The sequence below is a fragment of the Etheostoma spectabile genome, chromosome 12 (genome assembly GCF_008692095.1).
Source record: "Etheostoma spectabile isolate EspeVRDwgs_2016 chromosome 12, UIUC_Espe_1.0, whole genome shotgun sequence".
NCBI classification, from domain to species: domain Eukaryota; kingdom Metazoa; phylum Chordata; class Actinopteri; order Perciformes; family Percidae; genus Etheostoma; species Etheostoma spectabile.
The window spans coordinates 17158102-17184614 of record NC_045744.1 but is presented as its reverse complement, the minus strand read 5'-3'; the positions used below and the strand labels follow the sequence as shown (position 1 = coordinate 17184614).

General features: G+C 39.5%; 1 protein-coding gene across 3 annotated transcripts; it reads right to left on the bottom strand.

Moving 5' to 3' along the window:
- Positions 1-610: 610 nt before the first annotated feature.
- mpp7b (MAGUK p55 scaffold protein 7b) lies at positions 611-26255 on the bottom strand. 3 transcript variants are annotated; one of them, XM_032531167.1, is made up of 21 exons: positions 25804-25984; positions 24983-25036; positions 24301-24335; positions 23379-23497; positions 22357-22434; positions 20820-20900; positions 18094-18228; positions 15730-15811; positions 15490-15575; positions 14410-14484; positions 12527-12723; positions 12350-12408; positions 12139-12150; positions 10882-10926; positions 7626-7799; positions 5765-5845; positions 5570-5663; positions 5309-5417; positions 4378-4521; positions 1015-3087; positions 611-984 (listed from the first exon to the last, which is right to left on the bottom strand). In XM_032531167.1, exons 3-20 carry the CDS (start codon positions 24323-24325, stop codon positions 2857-2859), a joined length of 1827 nt encoding a protein of 608 aa, XP_032387058.1. In that variant the 5' UTR covers positions 24326-24335; positions 24983-25036; positions 25804-25984; the 3' UTR covers positions 611-984; positions 1015-2856. The 3 variants fall into 3 exon arrangements, with proteins under 3 accessions (XP_032387058.1, XP_032387057.1, XP_032387059.1); XM_032531166.1 differs by lacking the exons at positions 24983-25036; positions 25804-25984 and adding an exon at positions 26116-26255; XM_032531168.1 differs by lacking the exon at positions 24983-25036 and having other exon boundaries at positions 25804-25986.
- Between the last annotated feature and the right edge of the window lie 258 nt (positions 26256-26513).

Here is a 26513-nt window from a genome sequence, read left to right as displayed (position 1 = left end):
TCCTGGCTTACATTCCTCAGCAGTAGCCGGAGAATGCTACATGCTATCACACACCATTTACTCCTGTCCCTCTGTGATATGTTCACCGACTGGACTGTTGATATTAGCTGGGAACACACCTACATTCGGCAGCCAGGAGACCTGTAAAAAACACTGTGGAAGGACATATATCTCTTCTTGTTTGGGTTATATGTGTGTGTGTGTGTGTGTGTGTGTGTGTGTGTGTGTGTGTGTGTGTGTTTCTTGCAGGTTCACAAACTTCAGGCCAAAAGAGCACACATTAAAAGGCCGAACATCACTATCAAGTATGTTTTGGAGAAATTAAGTATTAAGTATAGCTTTTGCCGAATTAATAAGAATTAGAGATTTTTGATAACACTTACCAAATGCTGTTCATGCTGCTGCTGTATACGCCAAGAATTTTACTGTGACCAAAGGAGTTAATTACAGCAAAATGACCAAGATGTTTTCAGTTAAAGCTCATTTCCAGCCGCAGCTGTTTTTGTTTTTTATATAAACCTACTGTATAATACCCAACCAGCAACAAAGAAACTGATGTTAGCAACCATCTGGTGAACATTGTCGAACATTTAGATTACACTGTTTATAGATAGATAGATAGATTGTTTATTAGCCCCACGACCAAGGCCGGTGGAATTTGTTTTCGGTACAGTATGTTATTCTCTACATCACAAACACATAAATGGACAACAACAGGACACAATCAGGGTAATGCTTGTGAGGAAGGGGGGGGGGGGGGTAGAAGGAGTGGTTCAGAGTCCTGATGGCGAAGAGAAAAAAGCTCTTTAAACTAAAGAACCAGATATTTGTCTCAGGAGTTGGTGTACACCAAGACAAAACAAACAGGAGAGTGATGAATGAGAAATTATTTGCTAATACGTACAATACCAACTCTGTACGGGGGTGAACTGTCAGTGTTGTGTTTATAGCTTTGCAGGTCTAAAGACATCATATTTGGGTGACCTTGCGAGAGGACCACAAGCAGAAAACAACAAACATGTCTTCTGGTCTCAGGTCAGGTGTGTTCACTTTCTGTTTGACTTTTGTAATTAAACCATAGACTGTGAGTGTATTGAATTGATCAAGGTTGCGTTTTATTGCTAATGAATTAAATTGCTCATTAGTTAGAGACACATTGTGTTAGTTCTCCTTTCAAAAGTTACATATTCTGGCTTTAATGTGTCAGTGTTAGGAAATATGAATCAGTAGATGACTTTCTATTTAATGAACTGAAAACCTTTCCCCCCTTCGTGCTTTAGGTTTGTATAATTAACTCCCATGTGCTTTCAGCATGTGCCTTACCGCATTGCAGGTTATGAATATTTCATGCAACGATGGAGATATTGTTTAACATCAGTCGTATTTATTTTTACATACTTTGAATAGACAGTTACATGATTGAGCCAAATTAGCCGAGACCAATTGACATCATACTGCTGTGTAATGTTTGAAGTTGGAGCCTCAGTGAACACAGAACGGTGGGTTTTCATTGGATCACTCCGGTGTCTTAAATGGCATTGTTATGATCTCAGAGGGTGCCTGCAGATTCTCAGTGGTGGGATGAAGTTATGCTGCCACGTTTTGGCTGAGGTCAGGCTTCAAGCCTGGCAGACGTGCGACTGTTGTGACAGTCTGGTTTGTACGTTTTTGAGTACATCTCCACTCATCTATTTTACACCGACAATAAGCCTGCCAAAGTAAAATAAATAACTGTAAAATAAAATGCAGTGCTATTTTTCCCTGCAGCCTAATCCACTATGGCCTCACCATGCTTTTACAGTAAGCTTTTATGTGTGGTCATAACTTTTACTCTGTACGTCTGCGAAGGCCCAAGTCCCTAGAAAGCCATTACCATCTCCCCACATCACGCTGCTCCCTCTTCCTCCCAAACCAGACATGATAGACACATTAACACTCCTTCACACCCAATTGCACACAGCATCCAAAAAGAGGAAGGAAACACCATGAATGTGGAGGAATGCAGCCATCAAAAAGATTAAGCAGCTTGTGTGACGCAGAACAGTAGAATGTGCACCCGTCAGGCAGCTGTGATGCTCAAATATGAGTATTTGTTAATGGAGTGTCACTAATGGGGAGTTCCTGCCAATTATTCATAATTGTTTCAATATGGTTGTGTATTAAAAAAAAAAACTTCTTTACAATTAATGGTCCATAATGGGGTTGATTTCTAGTGCTAAAAATTACAACCCCTTAAAACAACAACCATTAACAACCAAGTGTCTATAGTGTGTACAGTACAATAATTGTGAAACATACACACACGTTGAAGAATCAATAGTCCTCATCTACAATATGTACACAATTCTGAAACTAACAGCCATTAAAAAAGTTTTCCCTCTTCATCTGCAGTCTTTAATTGACTGTTATCTTTCGTTTGTGTCCCTATTTTGTACAGCATGTTGTTGGCGCGATGCCTCCTTGACTGCTACTAATAATATTTCTCTGGTGTACATTACAGTTAATTGAAGTGCAGCAGCTGTCAGAATAATTACATGCTGATGTTTGCGATTTGGCAGGGAAGGATTACACTCAGCCACAAGCTTTTTTCTTTTCTTCTTCTTTTCTGTCCTGCAAGCCAATGTTTTTTTAGCCAAATGCCAACAGAAAGAACTGTCTAACAGACAGACGGAGGGAGAGAGAGATGGATTCTGTTTGCCTAATTAGATACACACTAAGGGACACTATGGAAAACTGTGGTAATCACAGGAGTTGTTTACAAACGTAAAAATATTTAAAATATGACAAAAATGCTTGCATGTAGGCAAACTACATGTAATTAAGAAACATTTTTTTTTGTCCTTTTAAGTTCAATCTTTAAATCCAGCTGTCCAACTGACCACAACTTCTCCGTGATTTTGTTGGTGAAGAGCAAATCCACTCTGCAGGAATCCACTGGACTTCTGCCTCCTCTACTTTCTCGAGGGCCGCCTTCAGCTCTCTGAATGCCACGGCGATATCTCCGTTAACGATCACCTTGTCAAACAACTGACCGCTCTGGCTCTCCATAGTTTCAGCCGAGTTAATCATGTCCTCAAAATCCTCCTCCTGTGACAAGAGAACACCTGGGTAAATAAAACATATCACGATGCCATACTACTTCCATCCAGCTCCTTTTAGAGTTTGATTTGAGTGTCCTTTGATTAACCATCAAGCAAAAGATGAAATAAATCCACACTTATAACAAATTGATGATGAATAGGGATTTCATTGTTAATCTGACAAACACCGTTGATGGAAACAGAACAGCTAAAGCCTGACCATGTGGTGACATCGTCCAAAAATATGTTTTACAATAATCTGCACACAATGTAACGTAACAGGACATGGAATGGATCCCCATGAGCATTCAGCTCTACTGACCAAGGCGTAACACATCGTTACATGCTGAGAGTAAAGGAAAAGAGGTCTTTTCACACCAGCTGTAGTACAAGTTGAAAGCACAGCCCCATAAGATACGCCTGAACCCTCTAAGGCACACGTGTCAAACTCAAGGCCCCCGGGCCAAATCTGGTCCCTTTCTAATTCTGATCCGGCCCCCATAACCATTTAAGTTCACAATACATTTGGGCCCACTTACTTTTTGTCACGTTTCAGAACAGGTTTTTTTTTCAACATTTTTTTACGCCCTTTCCTAAAGTTTTTGGCATTTTCTTTGACAGTTTTGTCTACCAAACTGTGAGTAAGAAGACTATATGAGACATGCAATAGTACAGTCAAAGATATTTGACTTTTCCCATGACATAAAAGCAATAACCTCTATGTCTGGCCCTTGATGTGATTCTCATTTTCTAGTGTGGCTCTTGTGTTTGTGGAAAGTTGAAGTTGCGGTGCATGGCACTGGGCAAACTCCAGCCATGCTGCAACACAGGTGTGTGACCTCAGTGGTTTAATAGGGGCAACATGGGCAGCCAGGGTCACACAGTGAAGAAGAAGCCAGATAGAGATTATGAAAATGACCAAACATACATTCTCTTGTTTTGAGATTTGTTTTGATCACCTCAATAAGTCATTATTTCAATCCGTCACACACAAGGTGTAACCCTTCATCTCCGGGACATACTCACCTGTATGTCAGTTATGAAACAAGAAGCCACCCACCAAGTAAGCCTCGTAACTCCCTTTGTCTCTTAAATGTCTCTTAAATGCAAACCAAAGGGTCAGCCATGTGTAAGGCAAGGTGTGCATGTCTGTCGGGTGGGGTTGCCTGGGTGCAGTAAGGCCACAGTGTTTGACCTCACACCGCCCTGCATGTTACAAGACAAGGAACAAGCACCTGACTCCACACATGTACCTGGTGGACTGTGTTTTGTGTGTTTGTGTTATAGTTTGTCTTACTGAAAAGATCCTGACTGAGTTCTTGTCCTCTTCAGTGCAGATTAATTCAGCTCTCCGTCGGGTGTGGCGCAGCTCCTGTATATGCGGAGGCTTCACAAACACCACGTACGGTTTGAATTCAGATGTGTACACATGCTTTATTTTCTGTAGTGACAGAGAAAAGAAAAAGAAGTAGGTCAGATGAAGGCAGAAAGTATTTATGGTAGAATACGTTGTGTAAACAACGTAGGCACGTTACAAGAAAATAATCCTTTTCAGAAGATGGGCCCAGCTTTTGAATGAATGTTGAATACTCTGAAACGTTGCAACCGAATATGGCAGTTTGTACAGAAAAAGGAATCCATCCATTATACCCCTCTTTTTCCAGATTCTGGACTGTCCTTGTGAACCACAACACTCGTAACTACTAACTCCCACTGTCGCTGTAGGGACAGTGAAGAGAGTAATGTGCTTCCCTACTTGTTAGCAAGGACCTTAATTGGCAGGGTGTAACAAGTGGAGGTTCATGCTATCCCTCCTTTGCCCAGGACAGGCACTCCAACAAACCTGTAGCACGCAACCCCTCACTGGCTTCCCACCATTCAAACTCTGCCAATTGTGTGGTCAATTGAGGGCCTGGCCAAAAGGGAAGCACCACTGCCAGGAACTAAATACTGTAATGTGGACACACACACACACACACATACAGGCCCTTGGAAAATTCATTTTCATTATTTAAACATCACAAAGTCATAAGATGAAAAACTATAGATTTTTATTACTGAAAAGGCAACTGTCGTAATTAACATGCGTAGTATAAAGCCCCACTAATGATTTACCAGAGACGTGTGAATTATTTTGGCCAAAAACTTACTTTTCCTTGGACAATTGGTCAAATTCAGTTGGCTCTGTAAACATGAATGTCATTATCTTTTTTTAATGGCATACTCACATTTGGGTGCACATGGAGGAGGCAAACCTTTCCCTCAGCCATCACTCTGTGCACAGAGTCTAGACTTGTTCCATAGTAGTGTCCCCTGTGTCTCCCGTATTCTACAAACCTTGACGAAGAAACAAACAGGCACAGGAACAGACAGGGAAGCCAGAAATCAGGCGGTGGTAGAAAGGAAAATCAGGAAAAATCAGTGAGTGAGTGGGACTATTTTTAACACCATGGGAAAGGAGGCCCTAAGAGCAAGACGTACATATGTACCTATTATTAAGAATATCCTCTTCAAACATGTGAATTGATACAAAATGATAATCCACCCCTTCGTTCTCCTGCCTTCTCTTCTCACGTGTGGTGTCTGAAAGAGAACAGGACGGGAGCTTGAACACAGGTGTGAAAAGATGAGAAACTATTGTGGGCGCAGGAGGTGGAGGTGACAGTTTTGGATGGTTGTCTTACGCGGGACAGTGACGCCATAGTGGTCAGGGTCGGAGATCAGGAGCCTCCTCTTCAGTTCATTAACGCCAACGCCGCTGGGCCCTTAAGACAAAGATCCAAACAGTGAGTTCTGTATGTGGGTATTCGTAAAATCTCAGTGTACTAATGTTTTCCTCACGACAATTCTGACATCAAATAGGCTCAGTGATCTAGTGACACATCTGTCTTTATCATCAGAGAAGGAGAAGGGGGGCTAGAGAGAGTCAGACAGACAGAGCTCTGATTTCATACTGATTTCAGTCTGAAAACGATTCTCCAACCAGCCTCACCCTTTTTCTCAGCCTGTGTCTCTCTATTGAACGATAAACGCTCCTATGCCCTAGAAAATCTATAGCATCCCAGCTAAATGTGACATCTGCAAAGCTGCACAGTGTCCTTATAGTGTATGATGCATGGGATGAAGCACACACACATACTGTAGCATCTGGGATTTTCTTCTAAAGCGGTTTCCGCAACCCCAGATTGCAGACTCTAATGGAGTGCTGTCTGAAATTAGGATTCCTGACATACCTGCCTTTTCCATCACAGCATTGCATGAGCTTGATACATTACAAAATATCAAGTTTATAGACTCTCCACTCTAACACTGCTGATGTCTTTCACAGCTGCTCTACAGAACTGGAGAGGAGCATCATCGGGCTCTGTGAATTTTTTCTACAGGCCTTTTTTTTTCCTTTTTCAAAAGTTACACGATCTGTAGGGCTTTAAGTGGCTGGCAGTCACTTTCACCAACTTTCCTGGGACATAACAGTCTATTGTTTCATTCAAAGTGCGTATGCAATGCAAACAAAAATGGATATATTTCCAACCTGGTCAAACATTATCCAGCTGGTCCTGTTTTAGCGATCCGGGCTTTGGTTTCCCTGTCTATAACTCTCATTGCCAATAAGTTATACTGTATATTCTTAATGATGACCTCTGGTCAATGAAGAGTCTTCACAGCAGACAGTAAAACGTAATCCAGAGTCAGGGTAAGATCCAACTCAATTAAAGAGGTCTAAATCTAAATCCAAGCTGTTTTAGCTGTTCCAGTTTGATGATGGAGCACTTGGCTGACATTATGAGGGATCTTATTCATAATCCACTCATTCCCTTCTCTCCGTTTACCTTTTATTTATCTTCTCTCTATCTGGTTTTGTTTTCGCACCTCTTCAGTTCATTGTGTTTCTCTCTTCTCTGACTTAATTTTTGCAAATTTCCCCTTCTCTTCTCTCTTTGATTTCCGTCTGTTACAGAGATGACCTGCAGTTGTATCATAATATGACATTAAAGAAAACCCTTCAGTGGGGCTCAATGTAAAATTCCCAGGAGAGAGATATAGCTCAAAAAATACATAGAGCAGGCCTGCAGGATTGGCAGAGAAGTGACTATGGGGTGGGCCACTTGGTAACTTAAGAGAACACAATATATTCTGACTTGGAGCTCTTTGACAGTGTTTACGTGGTTATGATGGGAAAGGATTGTTCGTGCACTCAAGAATGGGGACATAAATCATCATCAATGCATTACTTTTTTCTTTTGATCAACAACGGCTTCAATAAAACTTTCCTTTTTTAATTTTATATGGACAAAAACAGGCAGCGGGTTGATATAAAACAGAACACAATTGACAACTATGTGCAATACTGTACATATAACCATAGTAACTTTCATGTTATAGGCTTTGTATGTAGCAATGTTGTATACATGTGTTGCACTCCTTGCATATACACTAATTCATAGCATAGGAAGCTACAAGCTTTGGCATTGTGCTTGAAAAACAAACTTTTCAAAGAAGATGGGAACTTGCCTGTTTCTTTATGTATGTTCAGCTCATACGTACCAACCAGAACGACCAGACGGTGTCTCTCCTTGGGGTCTCTGTGGTAGGGGATAACCTCTATATAGGTTGGGGGACAAACTGAGCTGTGTACCCCCGTGCGCCACCTCCTGGACCGAGCCGCTTCTCCGTCCAGAATGCTCTGTCTCCCGAGTCGGAAACTCCTTCTTAAACCAGCTGGAAGAGAGAGAGAGGGACCATTGACCTGCCAGGTGTATTAATGAAAGCCTAGAAGGAGGATATAGCCTCATTGAGAAAGTCCTAAAACTTGCATTCTTAATTTTTTGGCCACTTGAACGCACCGCAACACAACATCTGGCATTGTATGAATAAAGTTGATGTGGTGAGTGTGTTGGAAAAATAATTCTGTACTGATTTGAATATCCAGCAGGTACAGAGAAACATTAGTATTCTTTTTAGAGTCAACTGGCGAATGCCAGTCTATTATTCACTCAACTTTTAGCTCTGTTTTAGTCTCCACCTAGACTGGGTTAACCCCGTCCACTGTGCCAGCGATTTGATTTTGCCCTGCAGCTCGGTCTTGAAGCCAGTGTGTTTAATTCTCCTGCTCCAGTTCACACTTTTCCATAACCAATCACAAACTGCCTTATCTACCTGGCACGCTATTGGTGGGTTTAACATGATGACGATATCGAAGCGACCAAGCAGCTTCTTGTTTACCTTCAATATAGTGGCAGCCACCGAAGCGCTGCTTCTATGTCACCCGGATTGTTGGTCTGATTAGTTGAAGAACTATCCAATTGCGTAAAGAGTCTTTTGAACTATGCCCGTTGGTCACGTTTCTTGTGAAGAAAAAATACAGAGCGGACTCCCCAAACCAACGCTCAATCTCAAATCTATTGAGCTTTGCTTGGTCTGGTGATGGCCGGACTAGTCTCTACCCATTCCTGAGGGAAATATCTGTCTCTTTAGCTGCTAAATGCTCCGCTTCATTCACCAGTTAGTAACTAACTTTGTCTGTCAGCCATTTGGTGCTGGCCAGGTATAACGTACAGGTGTATGATATATAATGATCAATCCTGCTTTAACAATGCAAAAGAAAGAATTTTTTAATCTTGACACAAGAAAGGCCATATTTATCCTTCATGACGATCTATTTGGTCCATTTTCAATTTTGAAATAACTTACTTTCACATATTAATAAGCTGCATATGTAAGGTTTGATTTATTCAAAAATTACTTCCATGATTCATCAACATTGCTTCCCTTTTGTGGACCACTTTTACACCACTTGGTTAAAAGTGTGAAAACAAGAACTCTTAAAAACTGTTAAAAAGCATCAGAGATACTCAGATGACAACAAGAACCATGACAGAAGAGGAAGCTACAGTAGGAATGTGTGGTAGAATAGAAGACAAAACCATTAAAACTGCCACCAAAACTCTGGTGTCAAGCACACTCCTGAACAGCACAACTCTCAGACAACACACGACAACTCAGTCTGTCACGCGTCGCTTGTAGGCCGTCTGACAGCCAGCGTCTGCCATGCGACTGTGGTCTGGTCTGGCCTGGCTTGGCAGGCTCACTCTCTTTCATGATGTTAACTGCTGCTAAGTGATGCTGCCAGGCTTTCTTTGACGTCAGCTGCAATTTCACTTTGTAAGCATATCTGTCAATTTCCTCTCCGGGCTTCATTCTAAGAAACATGCCGCTATAAGTAGAGATTTCAAACTTTTGTTTACATGGGATTCAAACTGATGATTTCACTCATACATTTTTTTAAGGGTATACTGCATAGAACCTATGTTATACAGAAAACAAAAAATAAATCATATTTCGTAGAATGAAATAAGGTCTGGAGGAGAACATATCCTAATTGTCAATCTTAAGTTATTCTGGCGTTGAAATTCATCATGTGTTACTGAAAATGCTCTCAGCTGTAAAACCTTAGTACATTTTTTGGAAATGCTGCCCGCTATTGCTGATATATAGCTGATTTACTCGACAGTATGAAATAAGGGTAAGTGAATACATGCAATGCATGTCATGAACTGGGCCTGTGCCCTTCATGTCAAGATGAAATGATATGAGCCTCAACCTAGCAGTGCAAGTGAGTGGACATAAACTCTCAGTATGAAGCATTCTAGTCCCAGACCATTTATTTGACTAGTTCAAAAGAAAATGGCGCTCAGTCCTGCGCATTGAAAAGGAGGTGTGTGTTTGATACTTATTTGCTACAAGAGGCTCTCTATATCATCCTGATTACTGTGACCCACAATTAACCGTAAACGATTTCAAGATGAATCATAAAAACATTTTTGACATATTGACATATTTGTGATTAAACAAGAGATATCTGAACCATTGGCACATGATTAGAACTTGGAAAACAATTTTTTTCCCAGACTGTTTTTAAAATGTCAAGCTGGAGCTGGTAGCTTAGCTTAGCATAAAGAATGGGAGCAAGTGGAAACAGCTAGCCTCGCTCTGTTTAATGGTATCAGAAAATGGAACTAACAAACACTAAAAAACAACAACAACTATATCTCATTTGTTTCATTAAACAACATTATTTTTTAACACTCACTGGGGGACAAGAACAAGCTGTGATCCTGTTTTTCCCCTTCACCATGTCTTTTCTTTTGTATCTACACTAAGTACTCCATTATGTCCCTTCTCTTTCAGACCCTCTGCTCTGATTACTCTGCATACAGTCATTTAGTTGTGCAGCATCGATAAAGGGTTACATGCCAGACAAAGAGGAAACACAGAGTCTAAACCACGTCATCAGGTGGAAGCTGGCCTGAGATAAGATGAAATGCACATTATTAAATGCACATGACTTTTGGAACTGATATAATGCAACATCTGTAATTACCTTGCCTTGTACCGACATAAGGAGCCTTTTTACAATCAGCCATAAGTGCACGCCCCCATATGAACATCATGCACTGCTCATATGCACGCGAACACACACAAGCACATCATATCCAATCCATGAGATCAAGACAAATGGGATAAATGGAAAGGCTAAAACCACATTTGCCGTTCTAGTCTTCTCCCTTCAAATCCTCAAAACCACAAAACGACCTCATCATATGAACTAGTTTGTAATGTAAATATAACCAGGGTCTCCTTTTGTCTCCATTTAATATTATTGCTAAGTTAATATATATTCATTACATGTGTGATGTTGTGAGCCGTCATGTTCAATTGCCGTGAGTTGTGTTGTCTTGTATCATACTGGTTCATTTTCCAGTATAAGTGGGTTTTTAATGGAACAAGTCAAACATCTCACCAATGTGGATCCCTGTTATAGCTCCGTGGACTATGTCCTCCAGGACTGGAAAACAGGAAGAGAGAAGAGGAAAGAGTGAGGAAATTGTGGTCATTAACCACAAGGGGTTGACACGTGCGCTGCTCTGATATTTCATACTTAAAGTATTAGCATATGTTCTGACCCAAATGTCCTAATATAATTCTAATAATAGTTTTATTTAGAAATGATATGTACAATTTAGAAATATGAATAACTACCTTACTCTTACAAATTGATTGTTAGTGGACAAAGTAGCACACTGAAGAAGGTCAGATACTATAAACCTGCTTGGAGGAACATTCAAAAGAATCCTCTACATTTTGGAAATACGGTGCAGGTCGCATTAGGTAACTATTATTTTTGGGAAATGCAAAACCTTAAATCCTAAAAAAAAAAAAAACTAAAATATACATGTGTATTATATAATGTAAATGACTAGTGCTGTCAATTAAATGTGATATTAACTGCGTTAACGCAAACCCATTTTAACAGAGTCATTTTTTTATTGCAAGATTAACGTTCTTTTTGGCCTAGAAAACTTTTTTTCACATGTTGTTGCAACAACTAGTAACGTTAGAAAAACTAAAACACCACACCCAATCTAGCTATAACAGAAACGAAACAACGGGCACACCGCGCACACTTGTTTGGGCTTGCGAGCTGGCCAAAGAGTAGTAGGCTAATGTTACGTTTTGAGTGGATGGCGAGCGTGAGATGCCAAAATGGATGCTGATAAGATTCTGAAAGGAAGGTTTACTTTTAAAAGTTGCCAAATGGTTCCATTGACAAGATCAAAGTGATCTGTGTGTTTTGTCGTTGTGAACTGAGCTACCATCGCAGCACGTCCAGTCTAAAATACCACTTGATGGCCAAGCACACAGCTGATGCAAATTACATTGTACAAGTGTGAATGACTGCTCCAAATGAGAATATTAGTGTGAAATTGAACACTACAGTAGCCTATGTGCCAATGTTCTTTTCAATAAAAAAACATTTGCACAAAGCAAGCCGATCCACTTTTCCATGTTGATAAAAGCATTAAAATGAGAAAAAATAATGGGACATCAATAATAATGGGAAATCAAGGGACATTTAGAAAAGATAAAAATGTGTGATTGATTGCGAGTTAAGTATGACATTAATGTGATTAATCGCAACTAAATGTTTTAATCGTTTGACAGCACTGTAAATTACTCTCACAGTAAGTTTTCAAAAGCAAATGCAAACCGACAGTACCTTCCCCCTCATCTGTGGAGCATGTGGAGAAAACAAAAGGCAGTGAGTACAACAGGAGGGCAGCAGAACTCCCCCATGACCTGGATCTTCAGACATGACCTGTCACCTCTCAGCTTAGCGCTAGAGGCACTTTAATATGTTTATGTGAAGTGTTAAAAGGTTTTATTCTTTTCAGGTGTGGTGATTTTATGGACAAACTATGGCTCATCACCTGGCCGTTTGACTCGTCGAGGCTTGAACAGGGCTTTAGGTCGGTGTAGTGCAACTCTCCTGTAGAAAGCCGTATAAAACAAGGCTGTATCAAAACATCAAAATGTCTTATAGATATTATATGACAGTATTTTCAAGTGACCATGTAGCATTTGACTAAAACGCATAAAATGACCACCTCTCATGGAGCTGCTGCGAGGGGATGAGACCTGCCCGAGTGTTGTTGTCGCCCAGGTGACAGGCCTGCCACCAGGTGTCATCATCCATGCTGACAATTTGGAGGACATCACCCCTTTCAAATGCTACCGCTGCATCCTTGCACGGAACGGTGGGATCCTCGTTAGGATCATAGTCAAACAGAGCCCGCATAAACAGCTGAGGATAGAAAAATCATTTCATGTTTTTTTCTGCACGTTTCACTGAGTCAAATTAAAGACTTTTTAAGACCTTTTTAAGACCATTATGAGTGAAATTTAAGACGTTTATCGGAACATCAACTAAGCCCTAAATTCAGTTTTTTTTAAAGCCATGTATCGTTAAACACACGTCCCCATAGCTGAAGAATAAAATCCGTTTTATGTCTACAATCTGAAAAGAGACTCGCGCCAAAAACACGGAAATATAAGTTCCAGGTTGGTCTCATTTGTAGTCATAATACAGACTCTTACACAGATATATCTGAACCAGCAAAAAAAAACAACGACAACACTAAAGAATTAAAAAAAAAAAGAGCATAATGGCATTTTCCATTGCATGGTACTTACTCGACTCGCCTCTACTCGCATTTTTTGGTTTTCCATTACAAAGTCCCTGGTACCCGTTAACAGGTACTTTTTTTAGTAGGCTACCACCTCAGTAGAGGTTCCAAAACAGCTGAGGCGATACCAAAAGGTGACGTGAAAACCTGCAGACAACTGATTGGTCGGAGAGAATTGTCACTGTTCACTGCGTCATCATTGCTAACAGACGCCGTGTTTAAATAGTTTAGCCGGCGTTTTCTTTTTTTTGTGCTGCCTTTAGCTTCTTTTGAAACTAAATGTGTGTCTGGCTGTGGCAACATCCACATGCAGAGAATCAAAAACAACACACCTTGGACATTCTGTGTGTGTGTGTGTGTATGTGTAGTGTTATAGTTTCCTGCTATGACGACCAGCCACGCTCGCCTCATGCGTGACGTGGTACTAATCTGCAATGGAAGCAGGAGGACCGGGCACCGCGGCCGAGAATAGTTGAGCCGAGGCAAGGCAAGTGGAGCAGGTACCATGTAACGGAAAAACGCCATTTAAGGTAGCGTTACATGGATGTCGAAAAATTAGGACCTGTTTATAATTATTTCAGACATAGAAAACAATACTTCAGTAAATTTAAGAATTTTAAAAACATGGAAACCCTGTTTCAGATAAATAGGTGACAAAGGAAAAAAGACATTATATGTGATTAATTTATTAATTCTGCTTTTTTCCTACTGCAGCTTTGTGAACGTTTTCTGTACCCTGGCAATGGACACAACATCTTTCTCTGGTGCTGTTTCACATATGTTGGTGTCATTCTTGAGAAATGACCATGATCATAGAAAATAATTTGTCTTAATCCCTTGCAAATGCTCCCTACTCTAACAGTTTCCAGCTTGGACATCCAATTCATGTATGTGGCGGTAGTGGCCTAGCATTCTTCCTAAACAAAGAACAGGATTGTGGAACTTGAAACTTTCCACATATGTTGTGTAGAATCATTGTTAATTGAGTTGATGTAGCTCAACACACGTGATGGGTGCAAAATGATAAATCAATTGTTTGAATTATAAAAAAAGCTGTAAATTGTAATAAAGTTAGTTATTGTCTTATCCTTGAATGGCTGACCTGAATTTAGTTCTTGCCAATGCGCTGCTGTAGTGACAGCCCTGTGGCAAAAACACAAAATATAACCAAACACACAAGATACCACTGATTTCATCTCTTTTTACTGAAACCAGCTGGGCAGCTTTCCCCATGCAGTCAGATTGCATGCTAACATAAAAAAAAAACATACCATGAGAATATATGTACGTAGTATTTACTGTACCTTCTTATGTGCTGACTTTTCTTCCTTGGCGGAAGCAGGAATGATTTTGAATGTAACTTCACCATGAGAACGAGCCTGTGCAAGAAGAGTAGTTAGATATGTTAGGGAATTCAGATTTGCTTTCAGTTAGATGAGAAGATTGATACCATTCTCTTGTCTGTATGGAAAATATGAAGTAGGAGCAAACAGCTAGCTTGGTTCTGCCGAAAGGTAAACCAACACGCATTGTCTGTGCAGACAAAATCCTGATATATCTTATTGCTATTAATTTAAGCTTCATTGTTGAAACTATTAAAATACTTCAATGAGCCACAGCATTGCCCATGTTATCTTTTTCATGAACATGGGCAACGTAGTTTCATAATACACCATCCTGCTCCTGTACATAACAGATGCTCACTAGTGCACAAAATGTGTATTAATCCGCAGCAGAAAATAGTCCTAAAACAAATGCACTGTTTAGTCCTGTTTGAGCCACGTTTGCTAAAAACTGTGTTCACCTGTATTAGGATATGATAGGACTGAGATAAACAAAACTATGAATTTGTGACTTGTTAAAGTTTTTCTGTCTTTAATAGAAACAAACATGGATGAGAGAGACATGGTAGAGAAGTTAAAAAGGTATTGACAGACGGACTGGCGCTGTGTTGATTCAGTTTTTTCATTAAATCGGTCGACAATAAGTTATATATCGAACAATGTCAGCCTTATCGTTAAAGTTACAACACTGAAAAGAAAAAAGGGAAAGTTGAGAAGCAGAGGTAGAAGTGTTCAGATCTTAAGTTAAAAGTACTAATACCACACTGTAAAAATACTCTGAGACAAGTAAAAGCCCTGCATTAAAAATGTTACTTAAGTAAAAGTATGTCAGTATTATTAGGATAATGTACTTAAAGTATTACAAGTAAAAGTACTCAATACAGATAATAATAACAATAACAATAATTGTTGAATCATTTCAGCTGCAATTGTAGGCCTATATATGGTTGGGTAGTTTAATTTATGATAAAACATTGTATTGTATAAACTACGTGCATTTTCTGTGCAAAAATATGTAAAGTATTAGGAGGTGAGACTAACCAGAAGAGTAAGGATTTCCTTTGGCTTCCTGTGCTCCAGTGAGACTCCATTCACCTCTTTCAGCTCATCTCCTTCATGGATCAGGCCTTCAAAGTGTTGGAAATACAGATGGAAATTTGCACACGCTCTTCTCTGTAACATTTACTACACGCCATCATAATGTTACTACAACTTTTAAAAAGCTAGTGTGACAGAGTAGAGTGGACACACCTGTGATAAATAAAGAGTTTTTCATCTTACCGCTTTTATCAGCTGCACCTCCCCTCATGATCCTTGCCACAACAATAGCCCCCGTGGATTTATCCCTCTTAATTGTTGCCCCCTTGAGGATGGTGATAAATGAATGAAAGGATGATGAACAGAAAGGTCAAGCGATGAACAGTGTAAATTACACATTGGTTTTATTACAGTCCTGACAAGTTTCTTATTTAGAGTCACTCCATGCCAGACAAAATTATTTGTATCAAGACTGGACCATTTAGTCAGCTGCAGTAACACACAAAGCGATGGAAAAGGTTATCCAAATCAACATTATTTTCAACAGATGTTATTGATGTGAAGCAAATCGCAATGGAAAGAGCACCTTATGTAGCTGACTACAATCAGCTCATGCTCGGGTGTAACCCTGTTGTCTGGAAAACGGGAACATGCTGGATCGATCAAAAGAGACCATGTCAGAAAAAGGTCAGTCCCCTTCCAATCTAGTTTTGGGATCAATACAAAAGTGTGTTCTCTATTATTAGTCCTAAGCACATTCCACTCTCAAAGCTCAAACACTAACATACGAGCATACACACACTGCAAAAATGTATCATTAGGTAAATGATATTTCCCCTAAAATCACATTTTTAATTGATAAATTAACATGTCCATCTTAACATCTTTTTTATGGCGATGTTTGTCTTTAGTTAGCAAGATATCTAAACAACCTGTCAACAGATTTCAATATAATTTGTTGGAAAGTAAGGCCACAGGTTAAGAAACAAACTTTGTGCGTGAATTTTTGAACATTTCTGCTATTTTCTAATGAACTACTGGATTTACTTGAGTGGAATGAATCTGGCACGTGTACCCCACAGCTGTCCATCACTACATGTATTTTATTGAGAGGTTGATCCAGATGCAGATCCAAAAAAGAAATCTGAACTTCATTTTATTATTAAAATAACAAATTTAGAGGATTTGCGGCATTGGCAGAGAAACGCGCTCTTTGTAGTTTGGTTCGTTTTCAGTCCAAATTCATTGGATCCAGGAAATTTCCAGAAATAAGTGACAATGGCTTGGAACCAGGTGGAATAAGGCAGATCGTTCCAGTAGTATCAAGAAAATGAGCTATGATTAAAGAACTTGAAACGAGTTGATTTACATCAGAAACAGAAAAGAATCCAATCCATTGTAATGTTTAATATTGCTTTAAAGGACTCATTTAGGAGAGTGGATACACATGCAGAAATATGCACACACACAAACACACAACAATGCTGAAACTATGCTGTGCGTCACAGCAGTTATATGGCAGCAAAGATGTGGAAGAATTGACTGTAAACTCCTGGCTGCAGGAACCTTTTCTTATGTTTCGTGTCATTCCAAGGGCTGTAGTCCTGCTACACCTTGGCATACATGGCTTAAACAGTCACGCAGTTCGACAACATGACATAAATTCAGTCACCAGAGAAAATTTCAGCTGTCCTGTGGACATGTTTATTGCTTTGAGCTGACTGTGTATGACAGATATTGTGGCTAGACAAATTACAAATTTCTAAGTGCAGTTGCCCAGTTATACGGTTGTCTTAACTTAAATTCTTACATTTGTGTTTGTTTTGTGTGCATTACAAGGCCAGGTAGACCAAATTAGAAACAGGCTGACAGGCAGTAAAGTACAGTTATACTTGTTTGAGAAGATTGATACCACTCTCATCTCTATACACACTTATGTGCAGCTAGAGCCAGAAGGAGGTTATCTTAGCTTGGTATAGAGGTTGGAAACAGGGAAAAACAGCTGGCCTAGCCTTTGGACAGCTCCAAAACTTAGTAATTAACAAAGGATCAATAATTAAAAAAAAAAAAAAAACTCTACTGAGTTTGTCTGGCTCTCAACAGAGCCAGACAAGCTGTTTCCCTGTTTCCTGCCTTCATTCTAAAATGCTTTTTAAAATTTTCCCTAGAATCAATATTTTTTTATTTTTTACCAATGATTCACCTAAATATATTTTCTGTTTATACACTACCACTGATGGCAACTACATCGTAACCGCTTCCAGCTTAACAGAACGAAAGCAGAAAATGCAGAAATTACATGTTATGTTCTTCTTTACAAATTAAATAAGAATCGCAATAAATGAAAATTGCAAAACAAATGAAATGGGCACCCATGTATCGTGAAAGAATAAAATTGGGACAAAGCATATCGTCCCAGCCCTACCAAGCTAACAGCCTGCAGGCTCTGCAAGTTCACATGTAACATACAGGCACAGTGTTACTGCATCAACCTTCTCATAAACTCTCTGGAAGAAAGCATATGTATATTTTAAATGTCAAAGTATTCATTTAAGTCAAACGGGATAAATCAAATTTTTAACTCTTCTCTGAAACATGTTTACTGACCAGGGGGTCTTTGGTTTTGACCAGACTGACAATTTTGACAGAATCCTCGTCCTCCTCCAGTACATCATCAGGTATTGGTTGCAGAGTAGGCTCAAAGTCTCTCTGAGCTACAGCGTCATGGACAGACAGCAGACCCTGTAGGAAACAGAAATACAGCAAAAGTGTTGATCTGCAGTCAGGTTTGTCACTTTGAATTCGAGGTGTTGTGAATAGATGTGCCACTGGGGCTAGTGTGCTCTAATGGATCTCACTTGGTATGGAAAAATGGCACTGGATAAAGCCAACAGAACACTCTGAACTAAATGGAAAGCGACACGTTGGCTGGCAAGCTGTTGTCAAATTCAACATTGTGAACTAATGCCAGTAATCACTGCAAAAGTCTGTTCATTTAATTGTGTTCATTCTAGATGGAAGCACAATGAAGAAGCACTGTCACCAGTTTTGCCAGTGCAGGTTTAAATCAACATATTTAGGGCAATTGGTTACGCTAGAGATGGTTAAATGTCATTGTGAGGTTAAAAAATGGTAAGCACTCAAACAAAAATGCCAAAAATCCCTGTTGACTAATTAAAGGTGACTGAGACTATGCAAAACTTCCTATAAGTTTGGCTGGCCAGCCTGCACACACTACTAAAAAAAACAGCACTTTCCTCCTGGTCACAAACCTTCAGTTTTGCCAGTACCAACATGCCAAGTTTGATTTGGTCTGGACTGTACTGCCAGCCTGTGGGCCACCTGAAAGAACCCCCCCCCCCCACACACACACACACACACGCACGCACACATGCGCACACACACACACACTACTAACAATCTTACTGGCAAACAACAAGTCTTACAAAAAACTGCCCAGACAGTTCATTTAAGTTCACTCATTGTTACCTTTGGCTGTGCGAAAACTCCAGGTTTGTTTGCAGAAAAACAATATTCTGGATAAACGTTAATATCTCACTGTGAGCCGGCACAAGGTAAAATGTATTGTTATAAAAAAAAAAACTGAGAAGAGGAGAAAAACATCTGCTCATCAACTTGATTTTAACAATCAGCCAATCGATCTGTCAGTTAGTCTACTTATCCATGTTGTCCATCAACAGTTGCTCTGCTCAGAAGCTGCCAGCAGAGCAATGTGTCTCTGGCCACTTTCAGAGGCAGATTTTCAAAAAACAAACATTCATTCACAGAATATTATACCCCAAGTCTCTCATAAGTATGTGTGAGCTCCTGCGTTGGGGCCAAGAACAAACAGGTCATTGTTTAAACAAACCAGTTAGTTCTCGGCTGGCCTCAGCTCCTCATTAAGAAAAGCCACGACTTCTGCTGCTCACTGGAAAACCGTATGCTGTGTGAGTATGTGTGTGTGTCTGAAATATGACTGTCATCACATCTGAAACAAGGTAACATGCATTTGAGTAGTCTGGGCCTCTACATGAGTGAAAACTAATAAACATAACTAGGCAGTAGATTAGCTTCAATTCCAGTGTGGTTAATAGATGTCAGCACCTCTCAGTGGGCAAAATGATTAGGTAAAATACATTTAATAGAATTTACAGTTGGATTAATTTGTCACTTTGTGTGACCTTTATAAGCCTTTTGATGTGTTTGTGTGTGTGTGTGTGTGTGTGTGTGTAAGCTCCAGTGTTCCGTCACCTGAATAGCATCAGAATAGCTCAGATGAAGCATTCCTGCATGGAAATTAGCTTCTCAGATTAGAGTTCTAGTGTTACCTATGTCAAGAAAAATGACTGAACATGTACCCACACCATCATAGGTACGTTAGGCCTTCTTGTATTGTTAACGATCCTTTGGCTCACTGAAATAGAGGGAAGCAAAACACCATCCTCTGAGTGGCTTACACTCTTGGTTCATATATGGTCCATGTGAATGGCAATTTTAGGACGTGCTTCAGTGACAGAAAAATGCTTTCTTGCCAAGAGTTAGATGAGAAGAGCGATACCACTCCCATGTCTGTCTGTTAAACAGCTGGAGCTAGCAGCCGGTTATCTTAATTACCATAAAATAAAGATTAAAATCAGGTGGAAACATTAGCCTAGCTTTGTAAAAAGATAACAAAAATGTACCTACTGGCACCTCTAAAGCTGACAAAAAAAAAAACTCTAAAGCTAATTAACGCTATATCGGAATTGTTTAATTCATACAAAACCAAATTGTAAAAACTGAGAGATTGTGACTTTACAGGACATGAAGCAGTTGTTTTACCTTTAGATAAAGCAAAGCTATCGGTTCCCCCTGCTTCCATTCTTTATGCTAAGCTAAGGTAAGCTAACCTAACATTCCCTGGCTGTAGTTTTATATTTAATGGGTGGCTAGTAGAGCAATATTGATACTTCTTGTCTAACCCTCAGCTAAACGGTGATTGGAAAATAGACGTCAGGTTGCAGATTTACAGGAAGACTCTTGAGAAGCCAGGCTAGTTGCTTTCCTCTAAGTCTAGTCTTTGTGCTAAGCTAATTGGCTGCCGGCTGTAGCTTCATATTTGACATAGAGACAAAAGAGTGGTATCAATCCTCCCTAATAACGCCAACTCTTGGCAAAATAAGTAGACAAGATGTTTCCCAAAATGCAGAACTATTTATTTTAAGAGTGGTGTATATGGGTAGAAGTGACGCAATTTGACTGGACACAGGACTTGGCTGGGGGAGTGTTGGGTTGACACACGTGTAAAGCTACAAGACCACATCATCACCATGGAATGAAATACTCTTCACCTTAAAGTTGGGTTTGGAAAAAAGGGCAACCAGTTCTTTGACTTCATCTCTGCAGTCTTGGTATATTAGCTCCTCTGCTAACTGGAAGGAGAGAAAAAGAAGGAGAGGCAGGATATAGGCCTACATTTTTTCCATTAGAGGTATACATTTATATCATTGCCTGGTTGAGATTTAGCCAAGAGAGACAGAGAAACAAGCAGAGAGACAAAAAAGGTTAGTGAAATTCAACTTGCATCTGATTCAGACTGCAGTGACACATCATTGGTACTCCCATTATTTCTACACTTTCATATGGCCCTGTTCACCTCACTGGGGCTTTGCTTTTTTTCTTCATGATGTTAACTATTTGTTCCTGTTTTGCTTTTGTTTCTTTTAGCCACCCTCGGAAAAAAGCTCCAAGTTCAAGGCTACACGACAGCTGCGGCGACAGCTAAAACAGAGCAGCCATGGCCGTCAGCGGCAAGTAGAGAGGCGGAGTGTGACTGTGTGCAGTCGCCCGTCTTGTCGAGCATTTTACTCTAATGACTTCTACTGCTTCAAGATGTCTAGGCACACTCCAGAGACACAATGCATGAAGGTCATTAGTTTCCACTGTGAGCAAACAGAAGCCTCTCTGAGGGGAAACAGACCCATGGTTTGGCCCTTCCAGTAGGTCCTGATGATTTAAGCCAGGCGGAGAGTAGCTGTCTAACAGAATATGAAGCAAAGGGAGTGAAGAGAAGGAGATGGAGAGGAGTTCGGGGGAGAGGATAGGGTTGGATAGACAGTGTGGAAACATGGCAGGAATTACAGTGCGCAGCAGGGTATAGAGAGAAGATAAAGAAACACAAATGGAGAGAAAGGGCAAAGGATACAGAGAAAAGAGAAGAGTAGATGGAAAGGGAAGTGTGGTTTGGGGATGGAGAGAAGAAAAAATGGAGTAAGGGAAAAGTGTAAAAAGAACATCCTTGTTTGACACTATGTCCAGGAACAAGAGGGGAAACGTCAGGAAATGAAGGTGGAACATGACTAAAATGGTTCAAGGAAGGTAGTGGGATGAGATGGAAATATAAGAGTGATTGGTTGGTAAGTAACAGGAATGAAGAGGACTGGTATATAAACTAGGATGCACATCTGAAGAGACTGGTCGTGCCATATTGAGTCACAGCTGGAGTTTTAACCCTCTCTGTCACTTCATCTTGAATCTGAAATGAATTGTATTCCTCCAACTTGAAACATTAGACTACACACAAAATGAGTTCAGCAGCCTTTTGCTCGGAACTGTCCTCAGTGACCTAACTCCTGGCACGCAGATACCAAACGATATCTGCTATAAAACAAAGCCTTTCAAGTGATACTATCCGAGGTGACAGAGTTTTGAGCTAACATTTCATAATTCAATTTGCATTAAATGGACTGTGCGTTCCACTCGTGCTTCTGTGTGACAGGAAAGTCATCTGTATGTGGAGGAAATAATTTGAACACTTCCCTCTGCTGTCAAACTGTCATCCTCGGCAGCGCCTTTATTTGCAAAATATTTTTGGAGACAGTCACTTACATCTGAAGCCAGACTCGCGGCATGCTCTTGGACCGGGATAGGGCTTCGCTTCTCAAACCGCTTCAGCCGCTCGTGGATCTGTCAAGTCAGGAAAGCATCACAATAAAAGTCTTCTCTGCAGTAAAAAAGGCACTTACTGCAACTTCAAATACTAATACTACTTCTACCACTAATTAAAATAAGTTATAATAATACAATTTACATTATTACAATATTTGGGGCTTCTAATAGAACATGTTCACATGTTAAATACACACTTTTCTCTTTGAAAAACTGTTTTACATCCTGTCTCCCACAAGCGCCCCCCTCCCGAAAAAGGCCAGTCTGCTTTGATTGGTCAAAGTTTACAGGTCTTCTGCATCTGTGCTCTTGGAGAATCTTATAAGAGTTTTATAAAATCTGATACATTTTTACATTAATCCACCCAACAGTATATACAATACAGTAGTTAAAATTAGCTCCATCTTGACCAGCTGCAACACTGAAGTGCCACTTACATATTAATGCATTAGTAATAATAATAATAATATAATAACAACAATAATGTAATACTAATGTATTATAGAGTAACACTGACAGGAGCTATTCTTCCTGTATCATCTTTTACTGAAAGGCAGAAGCAGATGAGGCAGATGACCAGGCACCAAGAGCCAAAATCTGTCTGAGGTTTATCCCTGTTAAAAGGCAGTTTTTGCTCACACCCAATGCATGTTCTTGGGGAAATAGTTTGGTTTGTGTAAATTGTAGTGTGGTCTAGACCTACTCTATCTGTAAAGTGTCCTGAGATTTGACACTACAAATAAAAAAACAACATTGAATTGAATTGGAGTAACACTTTGAATGCAGAAGATTTACTCGTAATGGAGTATTTTTTACACTGGTGTACTACTAGAAATAAGATCTGGGTATTTAATTCAGCTTTGTATTTTGCTACCTAAAGAACTTAGAAAAAAATAAATGCTGTGACTAAAATAAGTGGAAGTAAACAAGCGCAAATCGTTGTAGCATCAATTTGTTTTAACCTTAAAGAGCAGGTGAAGCTTCTTCTCCATCAACATGCTGTGGAGGAACCTGTAGTCCTCCTCCCTGTCTGTGTGAGACTCTGTTCCTGACATCACTGATGATAGCAACCTGCACACACCTGCAGGAGGCGGGGCAGAACGCTGTTACACGTAGAAACACAAATACACCACATCCATAAGCACACCTGCCCCTGATATTGAGCTTTATCAGGGTTTCTGTAGGGTTCACCACGTCACATTTTTGAAGACCTTTATGAATGAAATTTAAGACCTGTAGCCCAACATAAACAAAATGCAGCGTCACACAATTACTTGCAAAGTTGCAAAAACATTTATTCAAATTGAATAAAATCGATAATAATAGTCGGTAAATATACATCAAATTATATTTTGACTAGCAAACTTAAGAGCTACAACTCCACAGAATAAAAAACCCTTTATAAACAACTGCAAAAGCATTGGAGGTAGCTTTACATGGACGTAGAAAAAATTAAGAAGTTTAAAATTATTTAAGACCTATATATATATATATATATATATATATATATATATATATATATATATAATATTCTTAAATTTTCTGATATATATATGATATATCAGAAAATTTAAGAATTTCTAAGGCCCTAACATTTAGTTTAAGACCCTGCAGAAACCCTGTTAATGGTTTTGAGGTGAGGTCAGAACCCAAAGAGAGAGGTCAAAGGTTAAATGGAGGGTGTGATAAAACACCTCCCACAGGGTAGCACATAAAAGAGTCAATGTTATGGGGATCACTGCTTATTTTACAGTTTTGCAGCTATTTTATCTGGCAGGATAATCAAAGTTTTAAAAAAAAGATGAAAAGAATGTGCTCAAATTACCTACATATTGCCTATTGTGTACATATATAACCTGTTAACCTGCTCCCCTTAGGACGTACCTCTGTGTTCTGTTCGACTCAGCATCCTCCTCACTCTGAGAACAGGAAAAGAAAGATTCAACAAATATTGAAACCCTCTATATATATATTTTCATACTCAGTTATTTGCTCCAGATTTCTTTTGAATTTTATTAGTGAAGAGGGAGACTATGTTTTTCACACGGTGTGTGAGATATCTTTCTTCTGACGTATTACTGCCCCCTAACGCTGGTATGAAATATTGCAACATTAAGGCTGTTCCACTGCACATATGTAAAAAAGTATTACATCAGTAAATGTTTTCTCAATAATATGCTGAGTTATTTTCCTTTTTCACATTAAACTTATCTAAAAGTACAACAAACAATAATGGAAACATAACTCATACTACAATATACGTATTGGATGTCGTTTTGATCAATTTAAGAAAAAGTAACAATATTTTGCTAAACAAATAGTGTCCAGCATCGCTCAATTAACATGGCTAGAGAAATAATACAATACTATATTGACACTTATATTTGTTTTTTAATGTTTCAATAGCAGATAAATGAAAATATTGTGAGAAAATTAAAAAAAGTATGTTTGGACTAATACAACTAATCTGGGGTACAAATTAGGAGTGTAACGCACATGTTTGTGTCCATTACAAAAAATAATATAATGAGTAGAGGAAAACACAAACAATTTAAATTGCACTCACCAGAGATTATCCATTCCATCAGGCCCCGTATAGACAGGCCATATCACTTAATACCTAAAGAGTATGAGCTACATGTGAACATCCACTCCTAGAGAGAGGTTGTATGGTGTTTGACTGACCAAATCGTAAAAGAGACTGTTCCTTATCCAGTCAATATGTGTCAGTCTGACCTAAATCAAGCCGACAGGCAATCGATACAGCAATCAAAGAGCATGGGGAAAAATGTTAGCCTACACCAGTTCACTTCACTTTCCACATATGACTGTCACACAGATTTAACTGAATCACAGGTCAGCATTTGCATCCTTTATTTAATTTGTTTCTCTTAAATTTCACTATCTGTGGTGATAAAATAGGTTGCATGAGAGTTCTGTTGTTTAAGTAACTTTGAGTAACGTGAAACTGTGTGTTAAGGGGAGTGCATAAAACCTCAACAATCCCAGGAGGTGAGATCTACAGTGATGAATGTCACAATATCAACCCCGTAACCCTTGTCCATTGGGTTCAAGTCTTCTTTACCAGGTTAAAGTCTTCTTTATTAGCGGTTCAATATCACCCTGACCTCTCTGTGGGGATGCTGATAATGTAGGCTCCATTTAAACCAATACGCCCATGTATGTGCTGTGGAATAAATGTAGAAATAAAAGTTCATATGTTGCTCGTCTGCAATGCATACTGAACAAAAAGTCAGTGTCTGTCGTACTGCCTTATCCACACACCGTAGCTGTACCAAATAAGTCCGAGGAGACAAATACACACCGTAGGCTACATGGACGGCAAGCGTTATTGTTCATTGACAACAGATCAGACTGTAGACCGACCGTGGGTGTGTCCCAGAAATTTCCAACCAACGAGATGTTAACTCAGAGGAGGAGTCCACAGCACCAACTAGCTTCGTTTTAAGCTGCGTCACGTTAGCCAGAGACAGCTAGGCTAATACCGGAAATGTGGCTACTTAATTCAAAATAAGAGCGCAAACTTAAAACCGCTTTAGTGAGAAAAAATTAATCTTGTATTTGTCGTTACAAAGTGGTTGTAAAGTTTTTCATTTTGCTTTGCCATGCTAAGAGAACATTGTTTTCGATATATCAACACAAATTCATGTAAAGTCTGGTTGCTACTGCGTTACTTACAGCATTATGTCGCGTTTTTTCAGCATATGATAAAAAATAGTACGTTACTTGTAAATTAACGTTAACGTCTCGTTATAATAAAATAGCTGCGTACATAGAAGTTCCCTGCTTGTCAGAAACGTCTTCAAACTAACGGTAGCCGACCCACTCGGTTTGCTAACGGTTATCCAGTAACAACTGCGACATTGTGCCAGCGGTTATTCCTTCCTATTTCTGTTTTTGAGTTAAACATTACGACTGTGCATAGAGCCGTCAAAAACCTGGCATTTGAACAAGTTTACCTAATGTATTATTTTTTTTCGTTGTGGTACCTCTCTTTACTCAATCTGGTTCTTATAATTTGAAAATACAACAGGAACTTCTTTTTTTCTAGCTAAACATTACCGAGGAGTCCGTCT